The 10,905-nt window shown below is 49.0% G+C and overlaps 1 protein-coding gene across 10 annotated transcripts in view; it reads left to right on the forward strand.

The window, feature by feature from the left end:
* CELF5 (CUGBP Elav-like family member 5) overlaps positions 1 to 10,571 on the forward strand; it is a 38,653-nt gene extending 28,082 nt beyond the window's left edge. For 5 of the 10 annotated variants that reach the window (XM_082780225.1, XM_082780229.1, XM_082780228.1 and 2 more), the window contains 7 exons: positions 3,754 to 3,898; positions 4,560 to 4,706; positions 5,207 to 5,269; positions 5,353 to 5,436; positions 6,512 to 6,655; positions 6,767 to 6,931; positions 8,826 to 10,571. In XM_082780225.1, the coding sequence (XP_082636351.1) occupies positions 3,754 to 3,898; positions 4,560 to 4,706; positions 5,207 to 5,269; positions 5,353 to 5,436; positions 6,512 to 6,655; positions 6,767 to 6,894 (711 nt within the window). In that variant the 3' untranslated portion in view covers positions 6,895 to 6,931; positions 8,826 to 10,571. Of the gene's footprint in view, positions 1 to 3,753; positions 3,899 to 4,559; positions 4,707 to 5,206; positions 5,270 to 5,352; positions 5,437 to 5,562; positions 6,483 to 6,511; positions 6,656 to 6,766; positions 6,932 to 7,406; positions 7,477 to 7,628; positions 8,669 to 8,795 lie in introns of those variants that run through there. The other 5 variants (XR_014319124.1, XR_014319125.1, XR_014319126.1 and 2 more) reach the window with 5 other exon arrangements.
* Positions 10,572 to 10,905: the final 334 nt, after the last annotated feature.

Consider the following 10,905-nt stretch of genomic DNA (forward strand, 5'->3'; position numbering starts at 1 on the left):
AACAAATGTGTGAAAGCTTCCCAGCACCGAGAGTTGTTCCTGGCTTCAGTCTCTCAGTCAGCAGCACAGCCTGGAAGGGGTGACAGGAGAGATGTGGAACCTTCTTAAAATGAGGCTGTGTTTCTCTGATGTGGTGTAGACTGGCGGAGGTGTCTGGGAACAGGTTGAGCCTGATCCAGTGTCCTGTCTTGTTTTGTGGACAGCTCAGAGGCATGATTCCTGGGTGGTGTCTGCCAGACAGGGCAGCCTGCCAACTTGTAAACTTTTCAGGGTCCATGGCACAAATGTGTGTCTCACTTTCACTTTTGAGGAACCACGAGAGCCCTGGGCACAACCTCAAGCATTTCCTTCTCTGCTGAAATTCTCAGGAGGGCCCTAATCTTCCCCTAGTGCTGTGCTTGGCTCCCAGGGTTTTCTCTCTCGGCTAGCATGACTGTGGTGTTTGCACAATGCTGGAGAGGGGGCGGTGGTGAGCAGAGGGTCAGAGGTGTTGCAGCTGTCTGACTTCTTCTCTGGCAAGACTGACTTTTAGTTGAATCTCAGTTTGGGAACCTCAATGCCTTGTGGTGATGGTAGGGATTTCCACTGATGTTTGAGGTAGGTCCCAAAGTCAACAAGTCCCTGATCAGCTGTGGTGGAGCATCTTTCAGGTATTGGTGACCATCAATTAAGTCTCTCTGCTACCAGGTATAAAGCCCATGCAAAGGGGCTCAGAAATTGCTCAAGGTATGAGAGATGCTTGTGTCAAAGACAGTCGGTGCTGCTACTGTTTTCCTGGGTGACAAATAAATATCTTCCCACATATACGTGGACACATCTTTCACCTGTGGCTTCAGTGGCTACTGGATTTGTTTCCCTGTTGTCTAGCAGAGACTGTTTGATTCTTCTTGTGAAATGGGGCTGAGTATGGTTATACCATGCTGAGCACCAAGGCTGCCAGCAGATAAACTGGTTGGAGGGGAGAGCCCTCTCCGAATGGACACTGCTGTCTCTTGCCAGGGCCAGTCTTTTCTATCTGGCTCTGATGTCCACAAACCATCTACATCACACATCCAAGGTTGTATGTCTGCTCAGCTGTGGGACAGCTCTGGCATGAACATTCTGGTGTATCTTCTGGCATCATGGAGGTGGTGCTGACTTGTGCATGGTGTGGTGGTGAAGGAGGCGGGAATGGGCTGCATGCTGAGATTAATGGCAGAAAGTACTTTTTTATCTTATGGCCCACACTGTGTAAGGTGGGAAAGCAGCAAGGTCTTCTGGACTCAGTTTTTAAATGTCCTCCAATCTTCAGAAAAGCCTGCTGATGACAACAGAGTCGGTCCTCAGCTGTGCTGCTTGCTTCTCTGCATCTTCTTTCTCCTCAGTTGTGTCTGTGAATTTGTTGCCTTGTCTCTGCTTCTTTACCGACCTTCCTGTTCTGTGACTGTTTTGCCTTCATTCTTTATTCAGGACTCAGCCTCCCACTCTTTCAATACCTTTCTTCCTTTACATTTTACTTTCCACTGGTTTGGGTTCTCTCCCCTTCTTTCGAAGGCACTGACTTCACACCTGATTGTTTCTTCGCAAGTGTCATCCCAGGCTCAGGTCTAAAGTTATTCTGATTTTCAAATAAGAGTAATTAAAAAATAGGCAAACAGTGCATGTTAGCTGATAGAATTTTAAAGAAAAATTTGCATCTTTATCTGGGCAATAGGACTGGCTAAGCAGCTGAAAACAGTTTGTTTAAATGCTAGAACCAGATTTGATCCCAGGTGTCTCTTCTACAAGTGAAAAGTGAATATTTCCTTCAGTTTACTCAACAAGTTGAATTCAGTGATTAGTTCAGATGAAATCAGTTGGGAAACTGAAAAAAAATGTCAATACAGAAGAGGCCTGAAGAAGCAGTTAGTGCAATTTACGAACTGTATATAGTGGTTGAATATTTCTTGTAGTTCATAAATCAGTTAGTTCTAAACACAAAACATAGTTTGTTTACACACACACACCTTTTTATGGTTATTATGGTTCATTAAAGTAATTTGATTCATATAATGAAAACTATTTCAGCATGCTAGTTTGGTGCATTTGCATTTGATTGCAGGTCTTGTTCCAGCTAGAACCTGGCAAAGACCAGGCATTAATGAGAAAAAAAAAATCAATATTAATCTAGTAGGTAAGAAATGCATTGGTTTCTGCGTGCTTAAATGGAGAAAGTGTAAAGATAGGACTAGGAATATGTGCAGGCTGTTTGTCAAAGGGATGCCTTCTTTAGCAGGACTTCAACGCGCTCAGGAAGATCGCGTTTTGCTGTGGCTCCAGGTCAGTGGTTCCCAGTAATGTGAGTTCAGTCCTGCTCCAGGGGAATCACTCCAAAGACAACATGGATGCTAACAGATTAAATGATTCCAGGGCACCTGCTTTCTGGGGGCAAGTGGTAGTGAACCCCTTTGCTGTCAGTGCAGAGACTGCTGCATGGTGAGCTTGGGTGGCTGCTTCAACCCCCCAGGCAGGAGGAGGCACTACAGGGCTCTCCCCCGAACCTGCGCCACCCTGTGCAGCCAGTTCCACCCCAGCTGCTTTGCTTGTGTCAACATAGAGAGACAGCAATGACATGGAACTAGGCAATTACTCTTTTTTTTCCTTTTTTTTTTTTTTTTTTTTTTTTTTTCCTGCACCAGTAATAACTGTGGTATGGAGGAAATGAAGGGAAGGTTCAGCTAGATGTGAACTTGTCAGTTACCAGGTCTTCCAGCTGAGACCTGAATCAGGCTGGCAGACTCAGCCACTTGTAGAGGTGGCAGGTTACATGAGTGTGGTAGATTAATGTTGCAAAGGAGGCAGTGGGATACACTTGTAGTTAACATAAAGATGATTTGTGTTTTTCTTGTTTTTGCTATGTGCCACCCCAGCTCCTTCTGTGGAACAGTAGTTTCCAGAGCATTGCACCTATGCATCCCCAGCTCATCTTGCCTGACAGTGAAGACAGGGCTTATAAAGGGGGCTAGATCATTTTGCATCCAGAAGATAATCTTTGTTGCTGCCGCACCCTGCAAATAGTCTGATTTAATCTTATGCCCCATGGCAGTAGTTCGTGGCCAAACAGGACAAGAAGGACTTTTCTTGTCTTCCTCCTATCCCCATGCCCAAACTTAGTCCCCTTCTTTTGCAGCACACACCTCTGCACGGTCAGCTGTGTTACGGGACCCAGAAGAGCAGCCAGCCTCCAGTCCCAGGTGCAGGCTGCCAAGCTTAGGGAATCACACGTCCTGCGTGACCTGGGCAGACATTGGGTTGTGCATCTACCAGAATGGGTGCCGTGTCTCACAGCCCGTTGGAGAAGCTGGGCAAAAGGAGAGGGGTTTGGGCTGCGCTTCTTGAGTCCCTTGGGTTATTTAACACTTGGCACAGCCCCAGGAAAAGAGGCAGTGCTGAGAGAGGGGGCTGAGCGCCCCTTCCCCGTCTCTCCTTACTGTAGAGCTCCCTGAGCAGGGAGGGCCCCATCACCTTCCCTGCGCCTTGCTGCGTGACACTGCCCCCGGCTGCTGGCTGAGGAGTGCTGGCCTGGGGCTGCACCTGGTCGTCACGGGGCTCCAAGGGCTGCAAGGCGGCTGGTACTGCCAGGGCCCGCTGGGATGTGGGCAGCTCTGGGGCACACAGCGGGAGCCCAGCGGCCAGCTGGCCCCAAGCGCGCGAGGCCCAGGGTGACCCGAGGCCCGGAGTGGTGCCTGGCCCTGGCTGCGCAGGGCTTTGACGGCCCGTGGCCCTGCTTTGCAGCTGATGCAGCAGCAGACGACCGTCCTCTCCACCTCCCACGGCAGCTACCTGAGTCCCGGCGTCGCCTTTTCCCCGTGCCACATCCAGCAGATTGGTGCCGTCAGTCTCAACGGGCTGCCAGCCACTCCTATTGCACAGACATCAGGTGAGGCCTGGCGTGGGCCAGGACGCAGCAAGACCTTTGCCTACTGCTAAGCCCACTGCTCCAGCACTAAGCATAGTGCTCACGCAGGTAAAAAGTTACCACAGTCTTCTGGGATCAGCCTCTGCATTAGTCCCCTTATTTTCTAACAGTGAGCCGCTGCAGGTGGTAGTACTTAATTCTGCACAACTTCCTGCACCCTCCCTGACAGCCTTATGTGTTTAGCTTACATTCCTCTCTGGAACAGTTGGTCCCTTCAGTATATTATAGTAAAGAATGACCAAGTTCCCAGGATCGCACCTGACTGAGTACAGCAGTGCTGTTACTCATTATCATCATCCCCAATAACAATATCAGTCGTAATGCACATTGGGTTTGAACACCTGTCAAGAACAGGGCTGTAGCACTCTAGCTGCTATACAAACCTGGATTAAAAGTGTTGTAACCCAAAGCTCTGACAGCAGCCAGAACTAGCAATGCTGTACACACTCTTCTTACCAGTGCTGCCTCGAATTTTGTGAAAGCTCCAGTGCTATTATCTGACACCTGCAAGTGCCAACTAGAAGTAAGAGCTTCATACACAGCAGTCTTGACAGGCAGATATGAGGGAGCACAGGCTTTGCGGGACCTTGTCTCACATGGTATCTCCTTTCTTGCTCTGCAGGGCTGCATTCACCTCCTCTCCTGGGAACAACAGGTGTGCCCGGACTGGTGGCACCCATTTCAAATGGATTTACTAGTGTGGTACCATTCGCAAGTGGCCACCCAACCTTGGAAACGGTTTACACCAATGGCTTTGTACCATACTCAGGTATGGAGCACAGGAAGAAAACATCCAGAGACCTTTGCAACTGCAGTTAGCTTCTTTTTTCTGGATTCCCACACCAAACACGTTTTCTACCTGAAAGTAACTACCTGGAAGGAAGTTGTGGGGAGCTGGGGGTCAGCTTCTTCTTGCAGATAACTAGTGATGTGATAAGAGGGAATAGCTTCAAGTTGCGCCAGGGGAGGTCAGGTTGGAAATTAGGAGAATTTTTTTCTCAGAAAAAGTGGTCAGGCATTGGAATGGGTTGCCCAGGGATGTAGTAGAGTCATGGTCCCTGGGGGTGTTTAAGGAAAGGTTGGATGTGGTGCTTAGGAATGTGGTTTGGTGGGTAATATTGGTGGTAGGGAGACAACTGGACCAGATGATCTTGGAGGTCTTTTCCAACCTATGATTCTAGCCCCCTTCCAGAGAGAAACTGAGATTCACTGGAGCCTATGTCTGAGAGATTCCCTTAGCTGTGTGTCTGATTATGTTCTTCTTTGCAGCCCAGAGTCCCTCGGTAGCAGAGACTTTGCACCCAGCCTTTACAGGAGTTCAGCAGTATGCAGGTACCAGCTTCCCTTGTCTTCCTTGAGCCCTTGTGCGGCTGATAAGATCCTCAGGTAAACTGTTCTGTCTCCTTGGAATACAGCTGTGTATCCAACCACCTCCATCACTCCCATCGCTCAGAGCATCCCTCAGCCACCTCCCATTCTGCAGCAGCAGCAACGTGAAGGTGAGGATTAGGGTGGGAATGCGTGTGCAGGATGGGGCTGGGGGTTGTGCTCAGCTCCTGCACCCAGAGCTGATGGAAAGGAAGCAGCACAAATCTTTCATCATTTATATTGGATCTGGGTTACAGAACCAGCCTTGCCTCTGCAGTGAGTGGACTGGAAGAGACAAGCTGCTGGTCAATGCTAACTTTCTGAGCTTATCCCTGGCCAGCTGCTGCCTCATACAATGCAGGCAAGAATCACTAGACCACCAAGCTTTGGCATTAAAGGTTAGCAAAGGAAAGTCAGCACCTTCCCTACACGGGCTGGGGAGAAGGATACTTTATTTTTGCTGATGCCAGAACCACATTGGTATCAGTCAATCCAGTGTCTCCAATGTATTGTCCTCTCTCCTTGGTCTTCCTAGCATCAGGGTTTGTTTTTCAGCTTATTTCAAAACTGGCCTGGACAGAACTTGAAGGCAAATGAATTCTCTGTCTGCTCCTGCTTCGCACAGCAGGTGTTGGCAAGGGAACAGCTCCCCGTGCTTATCACACTCACATGGACCAAGTGAAGGAGTTGGCAGGACCAGGTTAGCCCATAAGTAGGACGTGTGGCAATCCAGGAGATTTCCAGTTTGGGCTGTGACTCAAGGGTTGAGTGCAACCACTGCATGGCTGTCGGCAGGGAGGAGTTGCAGCTTTCACATAGAGCTATCTACTGCTTGGGGCAGTGCTGAGCAAGTCTGGGGAAGCTATGAACGTGGAGCTGTTACCTCAGCTGATTCCCTTTCAGTACAACAGCACCCATATGCTCACAGAGAGTTGTCATTTCCAGCACTCCAGGTGGGAACTGGGCAAGCTCTGAAAGTGAGTCTGCTCTCCAGAACCTTTAGCTCTCTATATTGCCTCCCAGATGGTTTTGGAGAGCTCTCAGTACCCTTGATCCAGTAACTGAGACAAGCAAGGGGAGGTCAAGACAAAAAGAGGCAGTGCTGGGGTTCTCTATCAGTGCTGTGCTCTGAGTCGAGCCCTTTTCCCTGTCCCTTTGGGGGCTGTCTCTGTGCTTTGTCTCTCCCCATTACCCTCATGCCTGCAGGTCCTGAAGGCTGCAATCTCTTCATCTACCATCTCCCTCAGGAGTTTGGAGACAATGAATTGATGCAGATGTTCCTACCCTTTGGCAATATCATCTCCTCCAAGGTGTTCATGGATCGTGCCACCAACCAGAGCAAATGTTTTGGTGAGTGCTGTTGCCCTGAGGCAAAGGGAGCATGACATAACTAGGACATACATGCATTGAGCATGGAACCAACAGTGCTGCTACTATCTGTGTCTGTGTCCTGTCCTTCAGGTTTTGTAAGCTTTGACAACCCATCCAGTGCACAAACTGCTATTCAGGCCATGAATGGCTTCCAGATTGGCATGAAACGTTTGAAGGTCCAGTTGAAACGACCCAAGGATGCTAACCATCCCTACTGACAGGAGTGAACAATCAGGAGTTGCTTCTGCAGCACAGGTAAATCTAGCACCATCACAGTCCAGTTCCTACATGGTGCTGGCCATTGCTGGTGGGGGCAGCAAGAGCTGGCTTCTCCCTGAGGAGTGGGGAGCCAGGAGCTGAACACAGTGATGCAGATAGCAATGTAGAGACCTTTCCTGCCAGGGCCCAGGCCTACGGTACTTGAGCACGCAACCAGGACAAGCCTGGAGACAATAGCTGGGTTCAACAAGAGCCAAGATCATCAGGCAAGTTTGTGGCAATAAGGCAAAGCCAAGGCCAAGCTAGGGAGTTAATCTGCAGGCCAGTATCACTATCAGGACTGGTAAAGAGGGTCAGACGTAGTCCAGTGATTGCCAAGCAAATGTATTAGACAAATCCAACATCAAGATAGGAAGACGATCCAGGGGTTGAGGTCCAGATAGCAAGCTGCATGACTGGGCATGTTCACAGCTATGGCTAAGGTGGAAACTCTCACATCTGTGACACACAGATCAGACAAGGACTGAAGGCACAGGCCTGAGCTGAAGTGAGGCTCCGGGACCCATGGGCAGAGGACACAGGTGAGGCTAGGCAAGACCTATCAGTACAGTCAGGTACCTGTTAGCCAGATGGGTTCAGATTACCTGTCTGTAGTCTAAGTAAGGCTTCAGCTTACTTTCTGCCACATCCCATAAACTATTAATCTTCCTAAAAAGGTCTTAAAATCCAATAGGTCTATTCTCACCTGTTGCATGTGCCCTGAAATTCGCCTGGAGACAATGCTTCATGGGTAAGAAGGGACAATCCCATGCCTTGTAGGGATCACAGAAAAACTGTTCAGAAGACAATTACCTCCCGATGCAGTCACACAATGATTTTCTGCTTTGTTCAGGGCAGTCCTAGCACAGCAGTTACCACAGAGAAACCAAGTGCTCCTGTCTCAGGTGGGGACAATAAACTAGAATTGGGGCAAGAGAGGGCCATGTCTGGAAATAGTTCAGTGTACTCATGACAGCTAGCTCCTATTTCTTTTATCTCCTGTGAAATTAAGGCCTATGGAAAGAGTCCGGAGCACAGCTAAGCCTGTATTGTGGTCTGCAGTGCCTATCCCCATAGCTACACAGCTGCACTCAATGGTTGCTACAATGTCAGCTGAGCCTTGAGGGATCTGTTAATCCTTCTCTGGTAGCCACATCATCAAGAGATGCTTATGAGCCCCAGGTGATGCTCTGAAGGGCCACAGAAGAGCTGCCTGATGTGAGAGCTGGCTGTCATAGAGCTAGTTCCCGTGAGCCAACAGACTGGGAGCAAGAGGGGGCCGATCTTGATCCCATCTAATTGGGGTCATCTTCCTCTACATTGAAGCAGCAGCAACTCAAAGCCTGACGTTTGCACAGATGTCTTCCTAATCTCCCAATTCCCTCCCTCCTCCCTTTCTATTCAGGTGAAGGGAAAGCTATAGGAAGAATTTATGCTTCAAGTTGATTTACAGACAGGCCTGTCAATTTATCAACTCTTTTGATGCCATCTCTTTCCTTCCTCTGCTCCCCACTTACTCACCCCATCCTCCTTCTGCCCTCCTTCCTAAAATCATGGAAATTGAAGAGAAGAATCAGTATCTGCCCAGCAGCAAGATTCTTGCCACGACAGACTCACATATATGCTACTAATGTGGTGTATAGCAAAAGGGACCAGAAAATGAGCAGCCCCTGGGAACCCAAAGCTCTTCCTCTTGGGATGTGCTTGGAGTGCATGGACCAAGAAAACCCACTGGTGTGTCTCTAGGTTACTGCTGTGGCATATGGAACTTTAGCTTTGTTCCTCCCACCCACCCCATCTCCTGCCCCTTTCCTAGATAAATATAAGTATTATACAATCTCTTTTTTGTTTGTTTTTGAAGTGACTCACAGGACCAAATTTTTCCATTCAGAGACTGACTCCTTGCAAGAGGGGTTGGAAGCTAAGGGTTTACCTCTGCAGCAGTGTCTTCTCAGGAGGCACTGCAAATAGACCTGAACATTTTGAGAAGATGCCTGGATGGACAGAGAGCAAGAGAGTGAGCACATCTCTCTACTCAACATTAACAAGAAGCAAGGAGAAAGAGAACCACATACCTCCAGGATTAGGGCACAGCCAGCTGCTCAGCTCAAGTCACTCACCCACCAACCTTAGCACCAGCCTGGTTAAGGATCTCAAGAGCTTCTGTCTTACCCTTCCAAGGGCTTCTGCAGACCAAGCTCCTGGAATTTGGTGCCAAAGCCTATCGTGAGCACTCCTCAATTAGGCTGAAAGCACAGGAAATCAACCCTTTTACCTACAGGAGCTGTACTGCCTCCCCACACATTGTACTGGCCCAACTTCATAGCTCTTCGTGGTAACAGGGCATTTTTTTGATCAAGGGAGAAGATGAAAGTGTGAGCAAATGCCATCTCCAAAATAGTGACAGAAACCTCCCAGGGGCCACACGCTGCTTCCTTGTATTGGAAGTGGCCTAAAGCTGGCTAGCAGGCATTTTTGATTCACAGACCACACAGGACATATTCTCCATCTGAATTTGGCAAGAAGACTCACCTCTTGCACCCTCTGCAAAGCTTTCACAAGCAGACACAAGGATAGTATGTTGAAAGGTGGTTGTCGTTCTTTTTTTTCCCCCACCACTCCCTCCAAGGGAGGGATTATGCAGAATATATATACACACACATATATACATACACTTAAGCACAGAACGTAATTCAGAGCTTAAAAAAGATCCCTGAGCGTGTGCGGGTCATACTGACAAGGCAAAACCCTTTAATGACTTCAGTCTTTTCTAGTTTCTATTAAAATAAAGAGGAAAGAAGGAAGAAGAAAACAAAAACAAAAGCAAACAAACAAACAAAACCCTCCTGAATAAATAGCTTCATTATTCCAGAATTTGATAAGGTGTCAAGAACATTTCTGTGTGTATGTATGTGCATGTCTGTGTTCAAATGTGAACAGAGGGTTGGTGGAGAAAGGTTGATGCAATTGATCCTGAAGAGAGATCCAGGGACTTGAGAGGACCTCGGCCACCTCTCATCCTCCTCCAGTTTCCCTTTGTTCAGATGTCTGTGGCATAGTTCTTTAAGTACCTTCAGATCTCCTGAACCACCCCTCTGTATCGAATGCTGAGAGTTTACAAGAGAGATGGATGAAGCTGTGGGAGTCTGTGTGTTTCTATAGTCCATGTTTACTTATTGTAAATACCATTTTTATACTTAACATCTATTATGTATGTGATTTGTATAATGTACTTTATTTCTGCTACAATTAATTTCATGAAGTTTAAATTTAACCTAATTTTGAACAAAAAAATAAAACGACCAACAAATGCAAAATGGGAAGAAAAAAAGGGGGAATTTTGGAAATGCTAGGTCAAGCTCGTTTAAAACAAGCATTTACAATTTTTTCCATCACAGTTACTGATGTGACTGTACACCGGTACAGGCGTGATACAAGCTTCATCAATGTCCAATGCCTTGCTCTGGTCTAAAAAAATCTTAAATTTATTTAATAAAAGTTTTACTTCCTAAGTCACTTGGGTTTTACTCCGTGTGTTGGCTGCACCCGCTCTCACCCAGTGCTTACACCCGAAGACAACCGCTCACGGCACCGCATGCCCCGCGGCCGGGCCCGCTGCTCCCGCAGGCCGGCGCCGTTTCCCGCTCCCCTCGGCCCCGCCCGCGGTTTCCGCCCAGCCGCCGCCAGCCCCGGCGCCGCTTCCCGAAGTTTCTCCCTGCCGCGCGCCGCTCCCGCCGCGCCCCCCCGGCTCCCGGCCGCCAGCCCCGAGGCCGTGGCGGTTGGCGGTTGGAGGAGCCGCCCGCCGATCGAGGCAGGGGGCGGGGCTGCCGGGCCTCCCGCCGACCGGAGAAGCTCCCGGCCGCGGCCGATTTGCATATCCCTCGGGCTCAGCCAATCCGGCGCTGCCGCTCGCCCGGCCCCCTCCGAGGGGGCGGGGTCTCCCCCGGCCCCCGCTCCGGGCGCCCCCCTCA

The sequence above is a fragment of the Aythya marila genome (genome assembly GCF_965140915.1).
Source record: "Aythya marila genome assembly, chromosome: 27".
Taxonomy (NCBI): Eukaryota; Metazoa; Chordata; class Aves; order Anseriformes; family Anatidae; genus Aythya; species Aythya marila.